The 25,061-nt window shown below is 44.8% G+C and overlaps 1 protein-coding gene across 3 annotated transcripts in view; it reads left to right on the top strand.

The window, feature by feature from the left end:
* LOC108004343 (homeobox protein aristaless) overlaps window positions 1-17,315 on the top strand; it is a 68,446-nt gene extending 51,131 nt beyond the window's left edge. For 2 of the 3 annotated variants that reach the window (XM_017067182.3, XM_017067183.3), the window contains exons 2-4: window positions 2,712-3,090; window positions 10,715-10,760; window positions 14,387-17,315. In XM_017067182.3, coding sequence (XP_016922671.1) covers window positions 2,712-3,090; window positions 10,715-10,760; window positions 14,387-14,974 — 1,013 coding nt within the window. In that variant the 3' untranslated portion in view covers window positions 14,975-17,315. The remainder of the gene's footprint in view (window positions 1-2,711; window positions 3,091-10,714; window positions 10,761-14,386) is intronic. The other variant, XM_017067184.3, reaches the window with a different exon arrangement.
* The last annotated feature ends 7,746 nt before the right edge of the window (window positions 17,316-25,061 follow it).

Below are 25,061 nucleotides of genomic sequence, written 5' to 3'. Positions count from 1 at the left end.
GATGTAACGCGTCGTACACCGACGTCTCGATTCCGTGATTCGTATACGCGCTCTCGAGAATAATGATGCTTCGCATCATAGCAATAGCTTTATCGTTTCGATCGTACAACGAGTATTTTTCGCCCGAGGGGATTTTTTCTCTTTTCTTTTTTTCTTTCAAATTTGAGCGGAAAGAGAGAACCGAACGACCGGCGAAAAAGTAAAGTCGGTTGATCGTGTTAGTAAACGGTGATAATAATATTCTCGCGAATTGGATTCGTAACTGTCACTGAGAGGCTGGCTAACTTTCACTGAGGGAGGAGGAAAAAATAAGTTTGAAGAACGAGTTTCGAGATTATTATTATTATTATTATTATTATTATTCTCGTTGCGAGCGTAAGAGAAAATTATAGAAAATTCTGGAGAGCTCGGTAACTGAATGTCATCGTTGAAAAATATTATACGAGTCGACTCGCCCGTTATAACACGTCCGCGAGAAACACACGCGGCCTCAATGAGTTGGCTAATTAGTTTATTACGCCGTGCTAATTTGTATGCCCATAAATCGTGATCATAGGAACGCGTAATGTACCGAGTGAATGTGTACACACTGTATATGTAGGTACGTACAACTGTTGACTGTTTCACCGGACACGTACAGGAGTACTCGTGGTAGCGTGTAAATATGACAGAAATGACTAGCGGATTTCCAAGCCGCTCACTCGGAAATCACTCCATCCGAAGGATCTAATCGAGCGTGACGCATCTAATCGCGTGTATTCGCGATACACAGAGTAAGAGTTTGCAACCGTTCGAACGGATACAAATTAACATAGTAAAATTTTCAATACGGACGATCAATTAACAACGCGGTCGATACCGCAACCCTTGCTTCCCTCGAGCACCGGTTATTCCGGTTTCGGTTTATTAATTAAATCGGGGGGAAAAATCGGGCGAGAAATGGAGGAGAGAAACAAACGTAGGAGAGAGAGAGAGAGAGAGAGAAATTTTCGAATTTTCAAAGACGCGAAAAAACTCGAGGATACGCTTCTGTTGGACCGGGTATGAATCTCGGGTTCGCGCCGATCCGTGCCAGCCACGAACAGTCGCTTCCTCCCGCCACGAAATTACAGTGTTTACGCGAATTAGATTTCGGTTTCGGTAATTTTCAGTTAATAACGAAGCGAACTGGCCAACGAACGAACGAGCATTAAGTGCGGCTTCGAGCCCATTAATGCTATTATAATGTAAAAGGCTACCTACGCGTTCCTCTCTTACGCTCCTTCTCCTTCTCTTGGAGAAACACGGTAACACGAACCTGCATGCACTCGATGGATTTCACGGTGAAATCCAATAAAAAGAAAGAAAGAAAAAAAAAAAAGAAAAGAAACGAAAAAAGAAGAAAACCTTTACCAACCTTAGATCTCGCTTATCGTTCGCATTACGTCCAGGCTACCTGCATTATAAACTCATTTCCGATAAATCGGCCCAAATAAGAAAAAAAAAAAAAAAAAAAAAGAAGAAGAAGAAGAAAAACAGCTGCTCGATCCACCGCGCAAACCGCTTCGATCTTTACTTACTTCTTCCCTTCTCTTTCTACATCTCGATATCTACAACTTCGACAACTTCGATTTCGAGGTTCTGTCGTGCGACAATCTCAAAAAAAAAATTGGAATTCTATTGGAATTCTTTTTGGAACTGTAGATACGATCGAACGATATAGATTTAGATGTACGATACGAGAATGGTAATGGGAACGCTTAAAGGGTTTAAGGAGCCATTCGAACGGTCGAATTTCAATAACGAGGAATTAAGCGGCGAGTCGAGTTGACGAAATTTATTACGGGCGGGGAACCGGTTCGAGCGGAGTAAAATACCATTGCAAATTGCGGATGGGGATTATCAGTAGCAGGTTGTAAGCACGAGGTAGGATCCATCGGTTGGTATGTCCAAGTATCGATCGCGCGTGAAAATGATTCTGGTCGTTACAAGCGAATCGAACGCTGTTACATGATCACTCACAGCACCGAACGTGCCGAAGTGTGGGCTTGTAGGGATCATTAATGCAGCAAGGTCGGTGAAAGGAACGATAACTCTGTCCTCCTCCGTATACCTCGGTCCCGGTGTCTCCATCTCCTCTCGTGTCCGCGTAGTCGTGTCTACGTATAATTCGATTCAAAAATAACCGGCCGATCTTGAGGCGGCGACCGATCATCGTTAAATAATATCGACGTCACCTCGACACGCCGTATCGTCTAATTACGCGATCCATTCTAATTTTACACGTTATTTCGATGCTCGTGCATCGCGAAGGCTATTAATCCGCCAACATTTCATACGGCATACGTATCTTTGAAACATCTTGTATCATGTTCGTTATATTGCGTGCGTGTACGTTTGATTCTAGTTCTGTGCGAAGGTACACAGTGTGGCTGATATCGATATCAGGGGAGCGGTTCGAGCAATTGCAATTTCTGTATATATATATACACAGAATATATTTTTTAATAGTATCGAATTTATATGTATATATAATTTATATTATATAACGTGATGAAAAAATTAAAACGACTCGAGTTAGCGGAAGTTAAACCAACAGGATATCCAATTATAATCCAAATGTTGATAACTCGACCACTGTACACGGTATCGCGTTATTCTTCCACGAATAATTTTCATCGATGATAATTTTGCGTCGATCCCACAAATAACATAAACTTTCTGGATCGCAGATCATTCGATACGAGGAGGAGGAGGAGGCGGGGGCGAGCAAGCTGTCCCGCAGACAAGTCCCGCGAGCAGCACGAGCAGCTCGAGCCAGGTGAATCAGGTGAGCCTACAACAGGTGAGCCAGCAAGCTCACCAACAACCGCCACCTACCACGACAACACCTCAATCGACTCAAATGGGAATCTCTACGGAAGAGGTGAGAGCCGAGGAAGAGAGCAACCACCCTAGAGCAGCGCCGACCAGCCCTGAAAGCGAGACCGAGGTCGACGACTTCGCACCGAAAAGGAAACAGCGCAGATATAGGACTACCTTCACCAGCTTCCAATTGGAGGAACTCGAGAAAGCTTTCTCGAGAACTCATTATCCCGACGTGTTCACCAGGTACGATTCAACAAAGACCACGTACCACTCTTTAAAGTTTTCAAAGTTTTCAAACCTTGCCCTTCGATCCTCTCCTCGCCGATCGAAATTCGAAAACCACTCGTCGACGATACCACGTTCTGTCACGCCGAAAATATGGAAACCCTCCACCTCCTCCGTTGAGCTTCTTAACCGAGAAGCTCGTCCTTCAAAGCGTATCTCCGTTTCACCGATAAGACGAGAAGGTCTAGACGACAGAGGTTGGCCGGTGTTCGTCAGTCAGTGTAACGGGATCAAGATACGGTAGGAAGTTGTGGAGCAAGCTATTAGCTTCCATCGAGCCGAAATATTTCGTGACAGGGCACCCACCACGTGCGCTTTCCACCGACGATTATGGGAATATCTATCTACGAACAAAATTACTTCCAACATTTTTTTTTAATGGATTCCGAATGAATTTTACGATGAAACGTAATATAAACGGACCTTGAGCGATCATTAAACGAACCCAATGGGTGTTTCGCCATTGAAATCGATCGATTACGAAATCGATATCTATCGAGAATTCTTCTCTTTAGATTCGCGAAATATGCGCGCGATACATATACTCGAAGGAAGTGAAACTCGAGAGATAGGATGAAATTGGATAGGAAAAATGACGACGTTAATTCCAACGACGATCGACGAGGTTGTTGGAGGAATGCGTGAAAGATCCGGCGAGATCTATGGATTCGGGGAAACGATCACGCGTTCCTCCATCGATCATGGATTCCTTGGGGGGAGGAGGAATGGTGGTCGTCGCGTAAATTTCGCGCCGCGTCAAAACTATGATTTCGCGTTATTAAGTTGCCTGGCTGGCTGTTGGATCCAGTTGCGTTGGATCCAGCAACGTGCCAGCAACGGAGTGTAGCGCAATTTATCTGGATAGCTTTTTCTTTTCGCCTCCTTTTTCTTCCTTTCGTAGCGCGGAACACCCGGTAGGTAACTAATAGCGGTGTAATCGCTCGTAATAGGCCCGGTCCTGTGGCTACGGCATAAGTTCTCGTAATTAAGTAGAAGGTAGAGGGGATATGCGGAGAAGAGAAGCAGATATACAGGGCTGTATGGTGTACCATTGATAGAATAAACACGACCGAGCTTTGCCACAAATTCTGCAGCTCGAAGGAACGTGAACGTGTACCACTTCACGCGAATCATGGTTTCGCATGATGAAATACGAGAGAGAATCGAAATATTGGAAGAAACGTTGGGGAATACCTCGCGTTTTCATAGTTTACGATATTATTAAAGTGAGCTACTTGGAGAAGTGATGGATCCTATCGGTATCGCGTTCACGATTCAAAGCACGATTTTGAAAAATAATTTCAACGCGGTTATTTTTAGTAGCCGAAAATGCACGATTGCACAACAATTGTTCAATAAGAATAATTTTCGAGATGATCATTCGATGATATTCGTCAATTAAGTATCAATGGTAGTAATTTTAACGAGCATTTTATTCGACTACGCGCAATAATTTGGCAGACACGAGACGAATATTTGGCAGTGGTGCAAAGAATATATTTTGGCAGCAACGCACGTGATACTTGGCGTAAAAATTTCAAGGGCTATCTTATTACGGTCGTGCAACGGACGGACGAACGGTCTGGACTTATCGGAAATTTCAACGTTCGGACTCGCGTTTCGAGATAAAGCGTTAATGTCCGCCGACATCTCGTCGAAATTCTGTGTCTGGCCTGCTCCTCTAACCCCGTCCAGGTCCGCTTTTACTTTCTTCGTCGGGAAAAACACAAGATGGTACGGATTTAATTTTGTAATTTCCGAGGAGAGCGCATCGAATAGATCGGGGCTCGATAAAGAAGAAATCGATCAATTTTTGCAAGCAATTTCGCCTCGCCGCGTAATCCATCGTTTCGTAATCGGGGATCATTTCCTCGACACACAGGTCGTTCCATATCTTTTTGCCGTTTCGATATAAATTAATCCCTTCCCCGATCCTTCATTTCTTGCCCCTTCTCCCTCTTTCTCTTCTTTCACCGTCTTCCTCTCGATACCGTGTTGGAGTATTAATTTCACACTAATTGGATTTTATGGCCGCTTAGGTTTATTGACTAGCTGACCGAGAGGAGGTAGCTCGCTCGATCACGATGCATATTCATTAGCTGTGCTTTTACGGCAGCTGAGGCAACTCGCAATTGGCTCGTTCTATTGAATCGTTACCACGCACCATCCATCCATCCATCCATCCATCCATCCAGGAATGTCCCTTTACCTAATTTTCAGCAAAACGGCTTGGAAGCCGCGTGTCGATCGCGGCATCGAGCGATCCAATCGGTATCGAATTGTCCCGATCGACGAGGTCAAACAAATCCGAACGATGAAATGTCCAGACACGGGGAGGATGTTGTAAGCCTTCGAACGTGGCCACTTACTTTTACGAGCTCTTAAGATCTAATTTAGATTAGAATCGTGTGGTTCGAGCTACCGTGCCTCGACTAATCATACCTACCTATACCACGTCTCTCTTTTTTCTTCCCCTTTCACCTCCCTCCCTCCCTTTGTTTTTATCTCGATAAACTCAAGGGATGAACGAATAACAGATAGAACGGAGGAGGGGGGAGGGAAATGGAAGATTTCGTGGCGGGCAAGTTTTACGTATAAAATTTATCGTCGGTTGAAACGATATCCACCTGTTTCGACGGTTCCCGGTAAATCATTCCGAAGAATACCTTTATATCCGTGGGGTGGGTCGGTGGTGAGTTTAATAAGGATGATTGTTTCCAGTGATCCGTGGAACGGAACCAGTTCCACGGACCTCTCTGCCTCTCTCCTCGATCTTGTCCCTCTCTTCGTTCCAACGTCCCACCTCTCATCGCTCTCTTCCCCCATTCTCCCTACCCTGGTCCCCCCTCGACTCTTCTCCCGTAACTTCTCCTGTCATTAATCGACCGACGAGTCATGCTCCCGATTAGAAATGCCGCCAGCTCTCTCGCTCTCTCTCTTTCTCTCTCTCCGACCCGTTATTCGTTCCTTGGCAAATGAGATTAGTGGTCCCTGTGTGTGATCGCTAATTAGAACCGGCGACGGTGCCACGCTCGAAAATCAACGCTTCGTTAACTCTCTCTCTCTCTCTCTCTCTAATTTTCGCTCGTTCTCTTATTGTCCGTTTCGTTACACGAGCATAATCCCGTTGCGCTTAAATCTTTTTTCTTCCCTTCTCTTTCTTTCTTTCTTTCTTTCTTTCTTTCTCCTTTTTTTCCCCCTCTTTTTTTTATATCCATTCCACGCTAATCGCAGAACCGAATTTTTTGCAGGCTTCCTCCTTCGACCAGCCCAACCCATTCCTTTCCACCGATTCTCGACCGAAGCGTTCCGAGGGAACGGATGTTGGACGTTCCTCCAGAGAAAAAGAGGGAGGGAGGGAGAGAAAGAGAGAGAAAGAGAGAGACTCGTTCTCGATTCGATCGACGACAGTGTGGCTAATCGGTAATTGGCCCTTCACGGCGTACGCGTGTTAAGCACATATTACGCACGCATTTCGCACACATTACACGACTCGGCTACCGAGTTTTGCTCCTCTTCCTCTTCTCTATCTGCGCCGATTCCCTTCCCGCGAATTCTCCCTCGTTTTCGATCGGTCTCGAAACGCTCTCGAAAAACTCACTCTCCGCGATGCGCAACGCCGTTTACGTTATTACGATTACGGGCGAATTAATTTCCTGCCCTTACGGTCCGCGGCGAGGAAAGTACACTGGCGGCGCGCCACCGTCCAAATAGTCCGTAATGCCGTGTCATTCCATTGGTAATTGCCGTTTCGAACGCAGCTTTCTAGCAGAAGTCGAGACGTATGATTTATACCGAGATTAATGGTAAATTCCAAGGGTTGTTCGTTGACCAACCCGATCGTTAGAGAGGAGATGGATTGCATCGCATTATGCACGGATATTACCTCGTAGCTACCTGCTTCCCTATCGTCTTGCACGACACGGATCTGCCACGTGGTGTCAAGTGTCTTCTCTCCCCGGGATTTCCCATGATTTCCCGTAATCACGAGTCGAATCGATATTCGATCGATGAATAGAGCGGGAAAGTATTTAGAGGTGGGCGGAAGTGTTTTCACTTCTTAAAAAGGGAAGTTGGAACGTGTCCTACGTTCGTGTGGACACGAAAACGGTGGTCGAGCACAATTGCGTGGATAAAATTTGATTAAACGGGAGTTTTTAATTTTTATTTTTAAACTTGGGAGTTTCCGTGAACGAGGCAATCGCTCGATCACGGACGGCGACAATTTCGAGCATGTTAAACAATAACGATTAAGGTTGCGCCACGAGGGACAATCACGAGCTCGAGAGCGCACAGAGCGGCCCGGCTGATTCGACCTCCGAGGTTAATTAGATAATGTAATTGTCCGGCAATTACTCGAATTACTCGCGCGCCAAGCCTCTCTCAGGCCGCATCGACACACCACAACGTCGGCACAACGCACGCCACTCTCGTGCTAACGTTCCCTCCGTCTCACTTCCCCTCCCTTTCACGTTAATACCCTCCATCCTTTTCTCGCTTCGCCTTGATCGCCTATGCCGACTATCATTTTTCCTCTATCTTTTCCTCGTTTCGAGCCCACGTATTTATATACCAGATCTACTTGAGCGAAGAGGGACGCGAACGAGGCGAATGTGTGTTACACGTGGTGGGTTGAAAAATGATAAACTCACACGCGTGCCGTTTCGAGGAGGAAAAAAAAAAAAGGAAAAAATGGAGGAAACACGTACAAGTTGAATGACAGACCGGTTGAAAGCGCGACTCTTGATTGGAATAACTTTTCATATATCGCGTCAACGACACGCTATTTCGCATAAGTTTTAATCCTTTATCTCCGCTCGCGATGTTTATTCATTATTCGCCCCAGAAAAACATTCGATTTTAATGAGGCGAAACGAGAAACGTAACGAGACAGGACAAGTGACACGGGAAAAATTCTAACGATAACGAGAAATTGGTAGAATAGGTTCAGACGATTGTCGGAGGGGAGGAATTTCGTATATTCACTTCCTCCCCAATGAGGGTGAAGAACGAAGCGAGGGTAAGGAAAGGAAACGCGTGAAAAAAAAGAAAAAGAATAAACAGAGTGAATCGAATCTCTCTATCCGTTTAGCTTCGAAGAGTTGAGGAGGAGCCGCGTGTTTGTGTCGGGAATCGCGGATTGCGAAACGGCAAAGTCGATCGCTGTTCAAATCGCATTAACAACATCCTATCGTATGGAAACTATTTACTTCCTCTCTCTCGTACAAGTGTATGAGTACATGGACTTGTGCACGGACACCTCGTTCGCACGATCGAAGCAAACGCGTTTATTAACGCGTGTTTCAACCTCGACGAAGGAAGGAGCGGTTTTATTTTACGATACAAATATGCCTGACGTCATCGCGCGAGAGCTCGTTGAGAGCGGAGATAGATGAGCCTGTTAAAAAATTACACAGCGATAAATTGCAGAGGAGAGGATTCGTGAAAGAAGTTGCACAAGTCTGTTACGTCGAACGGTTAGATACGACTAATCTCGTCGGCCCTCTCTCTATGTATGTGTGCGTGTGCGTGCGAGTGTGTACTCCACTTCGAAGAGTGGCGGCGAGTAGCGTGCATTTCCCATAGCAAGGACATCGAGGAAGGGAGAGATACGTAATAATAACGATACGCGAATCGAGGATAAACCGAGTCGCCAGTGAACGGCGGGTGTAATTAGGGACGCCCGTCTAACCGCGAAATTTCGTGATCTTATTAAATCCAGAAGGACGTTCGTGAGTGTTGGAGGAGAAAAAGGGAAAGGCTAAATTATTATTACTCGCAGGCCAAGGTGCCTCGCTCGGATCTCGGCCGTTCCTCGAGATTCCGCTTAGACGCACACCGATTTTATATCACAATCTTGGATATCGATTATGAAATGGCCAATTTTGACGATAATAATGACGGACAGATCTTTACAAGATCTTTCTATTTAATTAAAAAAAAAAGAAAAATCGGACGAATGGCCTCTCCTATTATTTCTTTATCGAGATATTTACGAAGCGAATAAGTAAGATGTGTTTAGAAAGAATCAATAATCTTAGATGGAGCGTATTTGATAAACGTGTTGCGGAAGTGACAGGAATTGGATAAAAAATTGGATAAACTTCCAAGATTGACGATTCTTTGAAATTTCATTAATTTAGTCCCGATATAAAAAATACACGTGGTTTTTTTTCCAATAGAAAAATAATATAAATGCCGTTTTTATAGAGATAAAGTCACGTTAATCCGATTTGAGTTGGAATAAGAAGGGAAGATCACGCGAATGGGTCCAATGTCTATTTCACCCGAGAGAGGCGCGACGATATAAAAACGGCATAAATCAGTTCGGCCAATTTTCAAGAGGTTGTTTCCAAAGTCCCTGTAATTTCGAGCGGGCACTAACTGAAACGTAACCTCGTGTATACTCGAATTCGCCTAAACACGAGATTGAACCGATCGGGGAAGGGAAGAAGCAGCTTCTGTGCGCGATATAATCACCGATATTTCCTCGCGATTTCGTGGAACATCTGGGCAATTTGCGTGCGAGATGAGAAACCCCGCAGGCCGTTTAGCGAGACAGAGTGAGGGGAGGATCGGGATGTTTCCTATACCCCGGACATCGATACGTAACAATAATCGCGGCATTCTCGCCTCGATCCTTTTTGCAAACCGACAAAAAATCTTTAGAAACTGTAGAAATCGAGAAACGAGAGAGAGAGAGAGAGAGAGAGAGAGGATGCTTGGCTTCCGGAATTTTGTTTAACTCTGATTCGAACGACACGCGCTCGATCTTTCGATTTTTCCCTTGACGTAATCACGTGATACGGTTCAAGGAGTCGGTAGTAAACAGGGAGAGAGAGAAAGAGAGAGAGAGAGAAAAAGAAGGAATAGTAAAAAAAGTTATCGGGGAGGGGAGGAAGAAAAAAAAAGAAGGAGAAGAAGAAGAAGAAGAAAGACGGAGCGAAAAAATAATTATTCATTATTCCACAGAAACGCCAATGATTTTTGCACGTTATATAAACTGTTGCATTTTAAACTGTGTGCAATCTTGGCTAATAGTCGTTTAATTTATTGTAAATAATGATATGCGTATAATATATCTATCCGGAGAAACATAGTCGTCGCGTTGCTGCAAATTCGTTAAGTATATATGCACACGTGCGTGCGTGCGTGCGTGTGTGTACGTGTGTGTGTGCGCGTGTGTGAGGCCGAGATACGATCTATTACTCGAGCAATGGTGAATAATTATGAAAATGCTGTGCTACAATGCGTTACACTCGTCACACTAATTTATGCGAATGGCAATCGGATTGAAAATCACACGTTGTTAGAAGACGTAATGAAATTAATTGATTTCTTACAAACGTTCTAATTAACTTAATGGATATATGATTACTCGTGTTGCCAAGATTTCATAGTTTCTTTATTGCTATTATTCACGACCCTGTATCAATATGTTTCACGTCTCAATTTTCTTAAAACTATTATTTTATCCGGCGAATACGCGAAACTCTCTCTCTCTCTCTCTCTCCTTCCCTCTCTCTCATATGCCCATTCGTTAACCTTGCAAATTTATTTCTTTTTTTTTTCTTTCTTTCAGAGAGGAATTAGCTATGAAGATCGGTCTTACAGAAGCACGGATACAGGTTAGTAAATCGTACGTCAATTTTTCAATCGATCTCGCTAATTTTCTTCCATGTTGTTCGCATTTATATCGCAAACTATTATATTCAAGCGATGCAAAACGCTTATTTATTTATTAGACGTTCCTCATTAATATTTTTTATCGGGTATTTCATTTATATGCATTTTTTTATTTTTTTTTTTTCTTTTTATGATTATTCAATTAGCACAATTTAATATAATGTAAATGGAGATCTATTAAATTAAATGAACTGGCAAAGGAAAAATGAGTAAATTGTTTGCGTGATATCACGTGTCACGTTGCCAACCATAAGCGCGTCCATAAAATTTTGGTGGATGAACAACCGGTTAATTTACTCGATTAATTTAATTTATTCCCATTTATTATATACTTCGTCCTTCCCTTTAGTCCTCTAGTTCTGGCTATACTTCTTCTTACTTCTCTCTCCTCTTCTTTTCTCTTCTCTCACACGCGTTTATCTTATTTCGACGCGGGGCCCGTATTTACACGTGTCTTCCTCGCGCCCCATGGAACTTCACTTTTCATTATACTTGCAAATACGTCATCATCCGTCGCAAATCGATAATTTATTCAGAATTTAGAGTTTATTATACGAGCGCACGCCATACGAGGAACGTTATTAAGAATGACATAATATCGAGGATTCTTGCTAATCATTTTTAAAAAACCTCTTTATACGTCTTTAATTTATCGAAAGAACGTTAACCAAACGTTCGTTCTGATAAAAACTATACGATATTATATAATCATTAAAAATGCTCGCACGAGTTCGTAATAAAGTTGCCATGTCAAAAATAATCTTTTCATTAGCGAAAATCACTTGGAAGGATAATTGATGAAATCATATTTATTTATCGCGTCGACGTTACAAAATATTTAGCTTTCGACGAAATATATTTCCAAGTAAAAATTACATTCGAAACGATCATTCGAGGAAAAAATTCGAGGAAAAATAATCGATGTATTAAAAAAATTTTTTTCCTCGCTCAATGAACGTATATAAAGATTTTCGTGACTGATCGACCATTCCAATATTTAATTACCAACCTCGTCCTTGTCCAAACGTTAATTTTGATCGATGCTCTCGAGTACGCGTCGAAGAATATTTCACGAGATATTAATTCCCGATCTATCCGCAAAGCGTAATCATTTAAAGAGGAAACGGTTTCGTTTGAGGAAGTTGCGCGTGGTGTCCCCCTCCCCTCTGGAAAAGGGAATAAGGGAAGAGAGCCGATGAAAGGGAGAGAGAGAGAGAGAGAGAGAACGTAGCCGGCGTCCGCGTAATTAATGCGGCACGATTAAGCACGAAACGACTAGGTTCCGGCGGCGAATCGTGGTTACGTTTTGTTTTAAAAGCCGCAACTCGGATGTTTAGCTCCCTGCTGGGGGCAATCCTGCTCGCTGTGGGGGGTCCTGGCACCCGACCCCCCACACCCCATTCACCTTTAACTCTCCATACAGCCTAGCAACGAGTTTGCATGTTCCATCGTGTCCGTTTGATCGTTCGATTCACCCGTGGAACACACACGTTTTCCTTCTTTCCCTACTTTAACCATTATTACCTCTTATTCTTGCTCTTTTCTTTTTTTCTTTCGTCCATAACCACGACATGGTTGTACGATTCTTTTTTTTTTCATTACGTTTGATGACGCAATCGTTCGACTTCATCTCATTTCGATCCTTTCTCGATTAACGAACAAAGAATTTTACTCGTTTTATCTTTCTCCCTGTCGTCTCGTTCTTGTTCACTCGTTTATACAGGGTTACGAGTTATACGTAAGATTGAATCGAAGAAAGAGTTGTTTCTTGTTTACGAGGATAGAACCAGTCGAGGGATGGAAACTTTCCCAGGAAGAAGAGAGGGGGGAAAAGTGGGAGAGATTAGTTAGTAGCAGGATAGAATCTCGTAATCTCACGAGTCATAGAATAGTTTTCTTACGTGTTGATCGATCGAATCGATTTCCGAATCGCAAAGTCATCTCGAAATATCCTTCCAACACGCTCTCCGTTCCCTCTCCTGTGCAATGACGAGGCTGCATCGTCCTCGATCGTGTACATGGGAGTGTCTACATCTTCCGGCGGTCCTTTTGATTTCCTAGCCTAACAAAGGAAATAAAAAAATGGCATCTAGAAAAAAAATATAGTGAAACGAAACGTGTATATTCCGATCTCGAAATATCTCGAGTTGGAGGCGAACAATCCTCGAAGGTAATTTGTCGCGTGTCGGTGAGCCTATAAAACTGTCTTTCGAGACAAATTACTTTCTAAAATCTTTTCTCCGCTCAACCTCGAATCCTGGTATTACGAAACGAACCGCGTACGAGGTTCTTTCTTTTTCTTTTTTCTTTCCTTTTTTTTTTTTTTTTTTTTTTTTTGGTAGGGTATCTTCTTCCAGAAACGAGCAGATGTTTACGACAAAGCTTGCGGTTATTGAACCAAGTTGGCTTGTCGTCATTACGCTCTGTCACGAGATATATGAAAGCAATTTGTTGGAGTGGAATCGTTTGTCTTCTTCTCGTTTCTGCGAGAGAATCTTCTCTCGACGATAACGTTGAAATCCAAGTATACATACGCGGGTTTCGTGTCGTGTTTCAACCGCGACACGAAATCGGCCTAACAACCGAAAAGGAGACTGCGGAATTAAAGTCCGTTAAAGAAACGAACGGGAGGAAAAAGAAACGAGGGAAAGGAGAAAGGAGTGGACGAGAAGAGGGAGGATCGCGAGCAGGGAAGAGGACGAGGGAGGAGAGCTTCCGTTGAACTGATTAGAGCTCGAGCGTTCGAGGAACTTTCGCGATGGAATGCGTTCGAACGGTGGACGCATCACGAACGAGTGTTCGAGTCTCGTTTCGATAATTCGATAATCTAATGAAAACTAAATCCTTCTCCTATTTAAATGATCGATATAGAAGAAATTTGGTCCGGTTCGATTCTCTCGTTGCTCTCTCGTGAAAAGAGGATCAGAGGGGGGAGGGAGAGACAGAGAATCTAATCCTTTCGTTCGAATTTCCTGGTTTGAACGCGGTTGAAAGTGGGCCAAAAGAATGGCAAGTAACGGGTTTACCGATATTTCGTTTTCGTTATTTTGGAGGGGAAAATAAAGACAAGGGGACCACAGGTAGGCGAAGGAAGAAAGATGGGCGACCAGAGGGGAACTAACTGATCGTTGCTACCTCTGCCTCGCAGCGATCTCCTTCGGCTTCCTTCCATCCTCGCCGATAATGATACACCGCGAGCTTCCTGAAAAAAGGAGAAACGCGTCGCGTTAACCAGAATTCGCACTTGCACGGTTCCTCAACGACTTCCAGAGAAACAAAAGCGTGGTATATTTGCTTTCCGACCCCGGAATCGGATCGATCTCGTTTCTCGAAACCGATTCCTCGATCGATCGTTCCTTCTCCTCGTCCTTCGCCTTTCGCTTCCTCGAACGATATTCCAAAAATAGACGCGCGCCAGAAGCGATGGAGAATAGTGAGTTCGGAAAAGTGAGATCGTTACCTCTTCGGTTCGCCTCCTCGTCTTGTAGCTCGTCGTTGTAGAGACGCGATGGACGAGGAAGGAGGAAAAAAAGAAAAGAAATAATATTACACGGTGGTTTGGTTACAGGTTTGGTTTCAGAATCGACGCGCAAAGTGGCGGAAACAGGAGAAGGTCGGGCCCCAGGCACATCCGTACAATCCGTACTTGGGATCGAGTGCGCCACCAGCGTCGGCGGTCGTCGCGCCGACCTTGCCCAACCCTTTCGCCCACCTGGGCACGTTTGCCCTCCGGAAACCGTTCGACGCGTTTCGTTACCCACCTCTGGGTCACGGGCCGGTCCTCCCCGGTAGTTACACCGCTCATCCCTATCATCGCGCGCCGCCACCTTTGCTGCCACCCGGGATGCCCCTGCCTTACACGTCGGCGGCGTCCTTTCAAAGCCTGTTGGCCAACATATCCGCGGCCCAGAGGCCGAAATTGGTCCGCGGCTCGCCGCCACCCCCGCCTCCGCCGGCGCCCGCGATCGGCCTGCCGCATCCGCAAGTCCCGCCGCCCCCGCCGACCGCCAGCTCGCCCCAAGGCTCGCCCACGGCCACCGTAGGGCTGCCCGACATCGACAGACGAACCAACAGCATCGCCTCCCTCAGACTCAAGGCCAGGGAGTACGAGCTACACCTCGAGATGCTTCGCAAGAACGGGGATCTCATCAGCTGAAGAGTTTAGTTATCTTAGATTTAGAAAATGTTCGCTCGCTTACTTAGATTTCACCTTACGTTTTACCGGCTCCTCTCCGCGTCCATTCGATCGTGACCTCTTCTCGTCGAAAAATCAATCATGTTCTTTCCTTTCGTGTATAACGTAATGACAAAACTGGAGCCGCGAGGGAATACGTTCATCGTGGATTTCGAACTTTCCACCTCGTCGACGACGAAGACGCGAGCGAACAATAACTCTCTATTCTTCGTCGTTGTTCGAGGGAATGGGTACGTCAGCGTGATGATTACGCATCGACCGATATCGATTGTAAATGCGGGCCTTCTTAAGTCCGCATATTTTGTATGTTTCGTACAAGATACGAACCAAAGAACTCGCTTCGAAGTGGTTGAACACTTTGTACCGTTAATCGCGCGTACGCGAAGGAAGGTTGAGAATTGTAGTTATCCTTCTTTCTGTGATCACTTGTGCCTTTGTTACTTAATATATAATACGTTAGAGACAACTCTGGCTCGATTCTTTCTCTCGAATCGCGTATCGACGATCATCGATTATATGGTTATAAGACGATCGATGTAAATCGTATACGAATCGTTTACCGATCGCCTCGATCGATCATCGCCGTTTACGGAATTCGAAGATTCTCGAGCGACTTTAGGCAACGTGTTTTTTGCGAAAGATGTTTCTTGCAACTGTACACACATACACACACGTACACACGCATACACACACATACACGCGCACACACTCGTGTTATAAACCAACGATTCCGTGCGTCATGTCCACGTTGACAACTTCGGCGACCATTTAAGAAACGCACAATTAGTGCACGAGTTTTTTCGGTGGATGTTAGAAGTGTCATCGCTCTTTTGCGTGGATCGTGACCCGATGAATCACTTTGGTGACAGTTTTTACAATGTCGTTCGTTACAAGGGAAACAACGATATACCTGTCCGTGTACAAACGAGTTTCTTTCGACCTTCCTCTTAATAGAAGAACCTTCCTCGTTCCACAATACGAATTCTGCGTTTAAACGATTGCGAGAAAACAAGGAATTAAGCGAATATATTTCTTCGTATACAATTTGTTGTATATAATTTAGATTTAACGAGAGGCGAGATACGAACGGACTGTAATAAATATATAATACTTACATGTTCGCGTAAAAAATTTTCGGAATATTTTTCAAATTTGTTTTTTCCCGTCGAAAATTCACGAAATTTCCCGCGGATACATAACATATTTGCCGAAAGTATTATTTATTCGCGAGAAACGGACACGGTCATGAATTTTCATGGAATTGTTTGAAGAAAAATTGCAACTGTAATGACACACAACGACACAAATTTTTGTATAAATTTGAAAAAATAATCCGAAAACACGGATCATCAGCAAGCATGTTGGCGAATCGTGAACCACTAGAATCGTCTACTATTAATTATTATGTATAGTAGGATTATCTTTAAGGAAACATCATCGAAAGATGTCCGTCCAGAAGAAAGCATTGCGATAAAAAAAATTTGCTCTCGAGTAACATTTTTTTTAATTTTTATTGTAAATATGAAGAATTTCTTATTTAGAAAAAAAGAAGAAAAACAAAAAAAAAGAAAAAAAAATCGAGAAAATGTAATGTCAAACGTGAGTTGAAAGATTTTTTTAAACAAAAATCATCATCCGTCGAGATTATTTAATAGATGACCCAATAATGAAACGAGGACAGCTCGTGTGATTCGATTACTTTTACACAGACACGTTATACGCAATTTAGATAAGAGAAAGTATTTATATACGGCGTTCATTGATTCTTGGATGTTCATATATTATAAGTTTTACGACTGTATAAGCATATTTAGCGTGTAAGTTGGCTGTAAATAATTAACGACGTATGCGTAACTTTGTTGAAGAGATCTTATCCAAGTACATATCCGATTGTGTGCATCGTACGACAATATTATGAATGTTTTTCTCGAAAGAACCCTCGCTTTTCAAACGGAATAACGTTGCACGTATTCGTCGATATCACGCGAGAAGGAACGTTACGATTTTTAAAAAAAATCCATTTCTATTAAAAAAAAATGAACAAGTAAGAGACGATCAAAATTTTCTGAATTCTAAAAATTTATACGATTTTGTTTCAAGGATCTCGAACAAAACGAAGAGAATGCAGCGTCGTCGAACAATATCACGTCCCATTTTCCACGAGTAAAACGAGCATTGGGTGTCCATTGTACTTGATTTCATTCACCCTTTTTACCTTCCTCTTTTTACGACGAATAAAATCATTGCAAAGAAGAAAGAAAAAGATAAAGCGGGGGAAAAAAGAAAGAAAACAAAAAAGAGATTGAGCGTCGTTCTTTATTAAACGAACCCTATCTATCGATTATCCGATGAATAAAGATGTCACGATGCACGGTTGAAAAAAATATTAATTTATCGCCTCGATAAATTTCAAGAGAGATAGAGAGAGAGAGAGAAAAAAACGTTATCATTACATATTATCCCACAGCACATACGTTACGACTCTTCTAACTTGTACTTGCCAAGTTTTCAAGACTTGGTCGACTGACTTACGACGAGTAATTCGCATCCTGGCACGCCCGTCGTCGAGTTATTTAAATATTTTACAGTTTAATGGAGTCTCGACCCATTAATGCGCGTCAGCTAATTAACAGCACCGTGAATACCTTCGTTCCCCACCGAGTGCTAACGATCTCGTGGTTGATAAATCGAACGATTACCGACAGACGCCCGATCCGCCGATCAAAACTGACGCTGTCTTTAAACACGTCACGCTTCGTTCGTCTCGTCGCGATTCAACTTGCCCGCTAAAGCATCTCGAGTAACATCATCGTTAACGAAACCATTTAAACGAATTTAAACGCATAATCTTTTCTAATCTCTTGTCTTGTCTTTCCTCTTTTGCTACAATTAAAAAACTCGATTGGATGGATCTCTCTGATCTCTCTCTAAAAAAAAAAAAACATACACAACAGGAGAGGACGATCTTTTTCCTTTTTTTTTCTTTCTTTCTCGAAGAAACGAGAGAGAAAGAGAGAAAGATGTGCGCGCCATACACATATTTCTGAAATATTGAATTACGTTGGGTGATAATCAGACGTTGGAGAGTAGACGATAACAATTTTTCCTAAGAAGTCGACTCGATAACGCGCGGAGGAACGATAAAAGGCGGACGGGAACGAGGGAAGGCGTGTCCCTCGATGGCGATCGAGAGGCTTGCGATGATTCCGTGGCCGTCGAGCGCGTGGTCCAGCGCGATCCGAAATGCAGACCACGCAACCGCTCGATCCCGAATTCATCGTGTCGGCCTGGCCATTAGCAAATTACTACGGTGTAAACAGTATCGAGGGTGCCCGCGGGTTATGGGCTAAGTGCACCGCTGCCACGTATGCATACACGTTGGATGTTTATACGTCGCGCGGGGGATAGTGGAGAAAGGCAGTTAGTTAGTAACCGATCATTATAGCGACGTTTTACACCGGCTCTAGCCACCTAATAACTGTCTACATCGGAATGAATTTAGCGATCGGTAGCAACCGGCTTCCAAACCGGCTACGTTCACCGAAAAAAGAAACGTCAGACGGGGTCGAGAAGAAGAATGCGCTCTCGAAACAGTGATTTGTTTCGATACCACCGGTTAAGGTTATAGTTACACGGTCAACGTGCATCTCATCCGAGAGCGGGGGAAGGTTGCTGGTGGGCACAATCTTGGAATGTTTGCTCTCGTAAAAAGCGGTTCTTTTTCCAGGGGATAAGTTTGGGACGTGAAACGGTATATACGTATACGTATATACGACTGATTCGGAGATCGATCGTCTTCCATCCTCGTCCCGGTGAAATTTATAGGATAAAGAATTCCTTTGACCACCTCGAGCAGCCGCGATTACTCCTCATCTTCTAAACGCTCCTCGTTTTTTCCCCCTTCACGCGGAGCACGCGTAAGGTTTTATCCAGTTAACAATCCCTAATTGCAGGGTTTGCTGTAACTAACTCGGTTAACGTGAAGGCCTCCGCGATGATTCCCTCCAACCGTTACCTATCATCGCGATGGATGCAGATTAAACAGCCCCCTTAATCTCGGCCTCCGCGAGCTCGGTTAAAAACTTTCGTAGACCTCCCTTGTGTACTCTCGTATATAGTTGGTTTAATAGGGTCTAACGATAGGGAAAGTGGACGGTTTACGACAAAATCGTGGCCCTTTTTACTAAACCGTTCGAGCCTCGACTCGGAGTTAATCGGTCGTAATCGTCCCCTTCGAATTACGTCTCCAATTATGTCTCCAATTTTATAATTCGATTAGCTGTAAGGTGTCAAAGTTTCCCTTACGCTTTTCATTATCCCGGTTTCGCAACAAGTTTTTTTTTAAAACTATCTATCTACGTATAACATATCGTTTTCGTTCGCTTCTCTTCTTCTTCTTCTTCTTCTTCTTCTTCTCGTTTTTTAAATTTGTAAACGAGTGGCAAGGTGAAAGAAGAGGAATCCGGTAACCATGGCAAGAGAAAATGGAAGATGGAATACGTGAGAGAGAGAGAGGGGGGGGCAAAAGAAACGAAGAAGAAGAGGAAGAAGAGAAGTTGAAAGAAGATGACGAAGAAGAAGGAGGACGAAACGAAGAGGATGAAGAGGAAGGAGGAGCGGCGAGAGACTTGGAGATGAGGGATGTACGGCGTGACGGTCTAATTGAGGCCTTCTTGATTGCATTTACACCGCTGCACGGCCTCCTGTATCCCAGGTATATCCAGTATCAGTCTTATGTAGCGGATCCACATCATATTCGGCCCTGGCTGCTTCTGCTTCCACCTCCGTTTCTCTCTCTCTCTCTTTCACTCCTCCTCCTCCTCTCCCCCTCTCCTCTTTGCTCCATTTTCTCCATTTGCTTTTCTCTTTTGTATACCCTGTTTCATCCACCTCGATCTTCCCCCACCCCCTTCTATTTTCATCGGAGATCGAGTTTCACCGGTTCAAGATCCAAGCATAATAACAAGTGTGTACACACTGTACACACATTGTGTAAAGTTTCTCGTTAACATCGAGACGGGTAACGCGGAGAAATAAAGGAAGGGGAATAAGGGAAGGGTAGATATGATCTATTTATCGGCGAGCATCGAGTTTTATCTCCACGATCTGCTCTCATTCCTCCTCGATACTCTTTGTTCTTGATCACCGTCGAGCGGATACTGGAAAAAAATTCGCGTTGCATGGATCATCCGCGGGACGAGTCAATGTTGCAGATGTTCGACGACACACCGATTATAACCGGTTCGCTATAACCGAGATTCGCGATATTCAGCGAGAATATTACTTTTTAATCTTTTCCAACGATTCGATTATCATCGACCATCGCGATGATAATAACACGATGGTGCGATTAAAATTAAAAGGCATGGAAAAGATACGGATGCTCGTTCAAAAATCGAACGAAGGGGAGGGGAAGTGAAGGAGGGAGAAAAAGAGGAGAGGAAATAAAAAAAGGAGCGGAGTTTTGGAAATTTACAAGGAAGAGACCAGTCGAGACCGGACCCTTTCCCCGGACATGGTATAAAACGCGCAAATGCCGCCATTAGTTACCGGCATGGTCGCGGAATGCTATCCGGCTGGAGCCTTATTAAGCCCATTACGTCTTAATTTATTTCCTTATTTGAAAAAAGACACGGCCACGAGGCGTAGCCACGCCACACACCGCCACAAACCGAGAAATAATGATATAATTCCGCACAAGCGTCTCGTGATATTTGCATTCGATCGCGTCGGTGGATACGTAACCCCACTGGGTCTATATGGCAAAACTGTACGGCGTGTATACGTCATACGACTGATAAATAACGAACGCCTACGATTATATCGAACGACCCCTTTCCTTTCGATGGCAACACACTCGCCTCGATATTTCGCCGATGTCCGCCCGATCCTGCGTTCGTCGTGACAAGGAACGTAGCAAGTTCGAATGCGCGAAAAAACCTATTCGAGAACGACGATGATGACGACCTTTTGCGCATTCTCTGTGAGAAAATAACTTCCCCCCCACCCTTTTTTCTGTTTCAAAATAATTTCTCGTTCCTGTGATTAAAAATGTGAAAGGATAAACGAATATTCTAAAATCAAACGATATATATATATATATATAAATTGCAGTTCCATAAATAAAATCCATCGTGCATGTTGATTGGAAGAAATTCTATTTAATATTCGATTCAATTAAAACTAAAAGCGTCTTCTTTCTAAGAAATATTACGGATGGTCGGGATAATGGTGGATTAAAAATAAAAATGCGTGAAATGCGTGGATGATCGAGCGGATAAATAAATATTCGAGGATGGGATGATTTAGCGGCAGATTGCGGTTTACGCCCTCGGTGGGAAAGATTGCTTGTCCCGCGAGCGTATTCCACGTCCTTGTTTGCGATTCGCCGCGTGGTGTTGCGTTATTAGCGTAAAGGGGCGAGTTAGCCGCAATCGCGATGGTAATTTGCGCGTTTGGCCGTCGGTGCCGGCGAGTGGAATTGCGGTGTCGCGTTACCTTACGTGATAATGCGACGCGCCATAAATCTAACCCCCTACGAAACGTGTGTGCGTGTGCGCGCGTATATTTACGCGCGTGTGCGTAGCAGTGGATAATAACGTGAGAGAAACGAAGCGTGTGCAGGTTCGGTGGTAAAAGATCCTCGAGGATCGGCGAGGAGCGAGGATCGTTGGGAGAGCCGAGTCCGAGGGGAATTCGGTGATTGTTCGTCTTGTTCGGTGGCTTCTTGAAATTAAGCGTCATTGTTTAAGAGTGAATTCATCTTGATTGTCGATGACTAATGTCCCGCGGCAGCTAGGCCGAGTGGCACGAGGATGGATCACAGGAGTCCGAGAGACTCGACGAGGCGGACAACGGAACGGTTATACGGCGAGCGAGGAGAGACGAGAGAAAAGGGTATATATCGGGAAGGAAGAAGAAGAAGAAGAAGAAGAAGAAGAAGAAGAACTGCCCCCACAGGCACGTGAGAGCTCTTTAACGAGCATCATCAATAACGCGTACCGACGTTGAAGAGGAAACAAAAAGGAGCTTAGAGAGTCACGGACGGCGGACAGCGCGCGAGAGTCCCTCGCTATAGATCCTGGTAAATGGTGTTAATTAGTAAATTTGATTTAAGCCCAAACGAAGCGACCGAATAGGCGGACAAGCGTTCACAGGGGATGATGTACGACCTCCGCGAATTACTCGTCGGCTCGTTTCTCTCTGGAATCTCGCCCCTTTTTAGCCACCGAAACGATCGTTCAACGAAATCAGCGACCGATCCTTTCCCCGCGACTTTTGGTCGCCGACGAGTCACGATAATTCTTTTCGTTCTCGTTCGCTCCCTCCCCCGAACAAACAAAATTCCTCCTTCTCGAAATCCTCTTTCTCTTTCGCGAGCGCGAAATTCAAAACTCGTGCGCGTGGAGAAAATTGAAGTCGGAACTCCCGTTGCTTTCATTTGGACGCTGATGCCCGTGGGACGGGCCACGAATTTTGGTAATGACGCGTTTGCTACCGAGCAAGACAAAAGTGGCCGGGAGAGGAGCAAGAAGCGAGAAGGAGGAAGAGGAGGAGTGGAGAAGAGATACGAAGGAAGCGAGGAAGAGATGGGCCGTTAATCGGGAGGGGGGCATTATCTCAATCACGTAAAACGGCAAAATTGCATTTACCTTTTTAAATGAATATTTGGCGGGAGAGACGCGCCGCTCGCCGGCGCGCTGCAGCCGCCCGCTAAGTTAATTTACCAAGGAATGCCAGGTAACGCCCTGTTCAACCTACCGGCCGCTGGACAAGTATTGTCCCGCCCCTGTTCAACCCTGTAAAACCGGGCTACGCGCCCCGAACAGAGAGAATGAATCGTCTTCGAAATTCATCCCGCAACACCAACCCTTTCTGTTGCTCGAAACCCTTCGTCCACGCCGAATCCTCTCTCGTTTAAAATTCGTTTCGCGTCCACGTTCGACGATCCGGCCGGCGCCGGCGGATTAATCTCCTCGGCATGATCCATCGGCGGCTAGCAGTAATTGACACTTTCTCGCGGCGGTTGCCAGGCAGGCAGGGATCGGTGAGCGATCGGCGAGATCGGCCGAGATGTTGCCGGTCGCTCGTTTAGAATGACGAGCAGCTACGCCGCAAACCAGATACCAAGATGGGAGAGGTAGGATCGAGCTAACAGATTCTTCTCGGGTCCTGCACGGATCCACCGTGCTCGTATCTCAGTATCTGATAATTGGAGCGGTAATTACGCGATGATTAACAGAGATGGCTCCCGCGCATCATACCTCCTACGGAACCATCCTCTCCGTCTCCCTTTCCCCGTTCCTCCCTTCTATCCTCCTCGAGACTCTCCACAAGAACCCTCCTCGATTCGACCGCTTGCCAAGATCAAAGATCGCGAGATAACTTTGCGCACCCTTTCTTTCTCTCTTCCCCTCTCTACGTCCCTTTTTATACCATCATCCTCGGGCTTTATCTTTATTCCTCTCGATTCTTTTATCCCTCCATTTCTTTAAATATTTACGATTAAATTTCGTGGCAGAGAGGAAGGTATACGAGTGTCGACTCGAGAAACGATTAAATTCGAATTTTTCGGCCGAGAGAGTATACGCCGTCGTGACGGTGTTATACGCGTGGAAGGGGAAAAAAAAGGAAAAAAGAAACGAAAATGATGGACTGACCAAACATAGGATGGCAGCAGATTGGCACAAAGTATCCGAGAGGTGCACAAACCAGGTAAGAAAGGAATTGGTTAACCGATCGGGCGTGGCCGCGAGTCGACCGGTCGAGTAACCCCTAAACGTTCAGTTAATTAGAGCTCTCCCTCCTGTCCGTTCCCTTTCCCCTGCTCCGTCCCTCTCTCTCTCTCTCTCTCTCCCTCTGCACTCCCTGGAACCCGCGTTGGACCTCCTAATAACGCGGGCCAACCGTAATGAGGAGTAAACTAATTATTGGATACTAGTTGGGCAGGACGATATTTCACGTCCTCGCTGACAGCTAACCGGCTAAGAGCAATAAGGACGTTCCGTCCCGCGCGGGAACTCGAAACGCGGCGGGCTCGTAAACGATACCCGACCAACAGCATTCGATCGAAACTTTTTCGAGAGAATTTAAACGCGTACCTGTTGTACACGAACAATTCGAGGCAACGATTTTTTTAATTTCCCCTCTCCCCCCGTGCGTTGTGTATTACGAATACATCGGATCAAGGATGCCATCAAGAGGATAAAATATCACTCACCGTGGAGAGGAACGATCGGGTTTATCGATGATTTTCTTCTCGAATCTCGTGGATTACTCGCGTCGATATTTCATCGAGCGATGGTGAATATTTCAGTTTGGGAAACGTTCTAGCTGAGGAGAGAGAATTGGTCGGCCGATAATGGGTCGGATACGTATAAAAATCGGTCGGGGCGGATGGAATCGAGGACTCGTCCACGCGCGGCACCGGCCTTGCTTTCGAATGAAATATCGCGCGGAACGGACCCAATAGGTCGGTCTAATAGGAATAAACAATGTTATGAATTTAAACGGCTCAGCTTGGCGCCACCATAACCCTATATTATCAAATTACGGGGGCTTGTACAAGGCCCCGCGAGGTGCACGCCTCGTGCGACCAGGATGCGTCGTAAAGTCGGATGTTAACGGTAGGAACCCACGTTCCACTCCTCTCGTCCTTTTAGATCCCATTCGCGATGCGCCACAGGGGGGCCGCCGAGTTCCAGCCGAACCCTCGATCACAATAAACAATTACGAAACGAGATTTTTCGAAAATTTTAACCGAACGTCCACCGAAACGAGTCCCAACGGTAATTGATGCTTCGCCTTTCGTTCCACGCGCGGGACGTTAACGCGACTTTGATTCCTCGATCGAAATAACCCGTTCGTTGATTCGTCTCGTTCGACTTCTTTTCTCTCCTTTTTCTTTTTTTCTTCGACCATACGCTGCTTCTTTTTTACTCGAAAACAGTATCTAAAGCGTGTTAATCGCGATTTGAATCGTATCGTTTTATCCATTACTGGCGGCGATTGCGAATAACGCTTATTAGGACGAATCTGGGAGGGGTAA

Source organism: Apis cerana, linkage group LG1, assembly GCF_029169275.1.
Source record: "Apis cerana isolate GH-2021 linkage group LG1, AcerK_1.0, whole genome shotgun sequence".
Taxonomy (NCBI): Eukaryota; Metazoa; Arthropoda; class Insecta; order Hymenoptera; family Apidae; genus Apis; species Apis cerana.
Note: the sequence above shows the minus strand (reverse complement) of the source record. Positions and strands in the feature narration are given on the sequence as shown.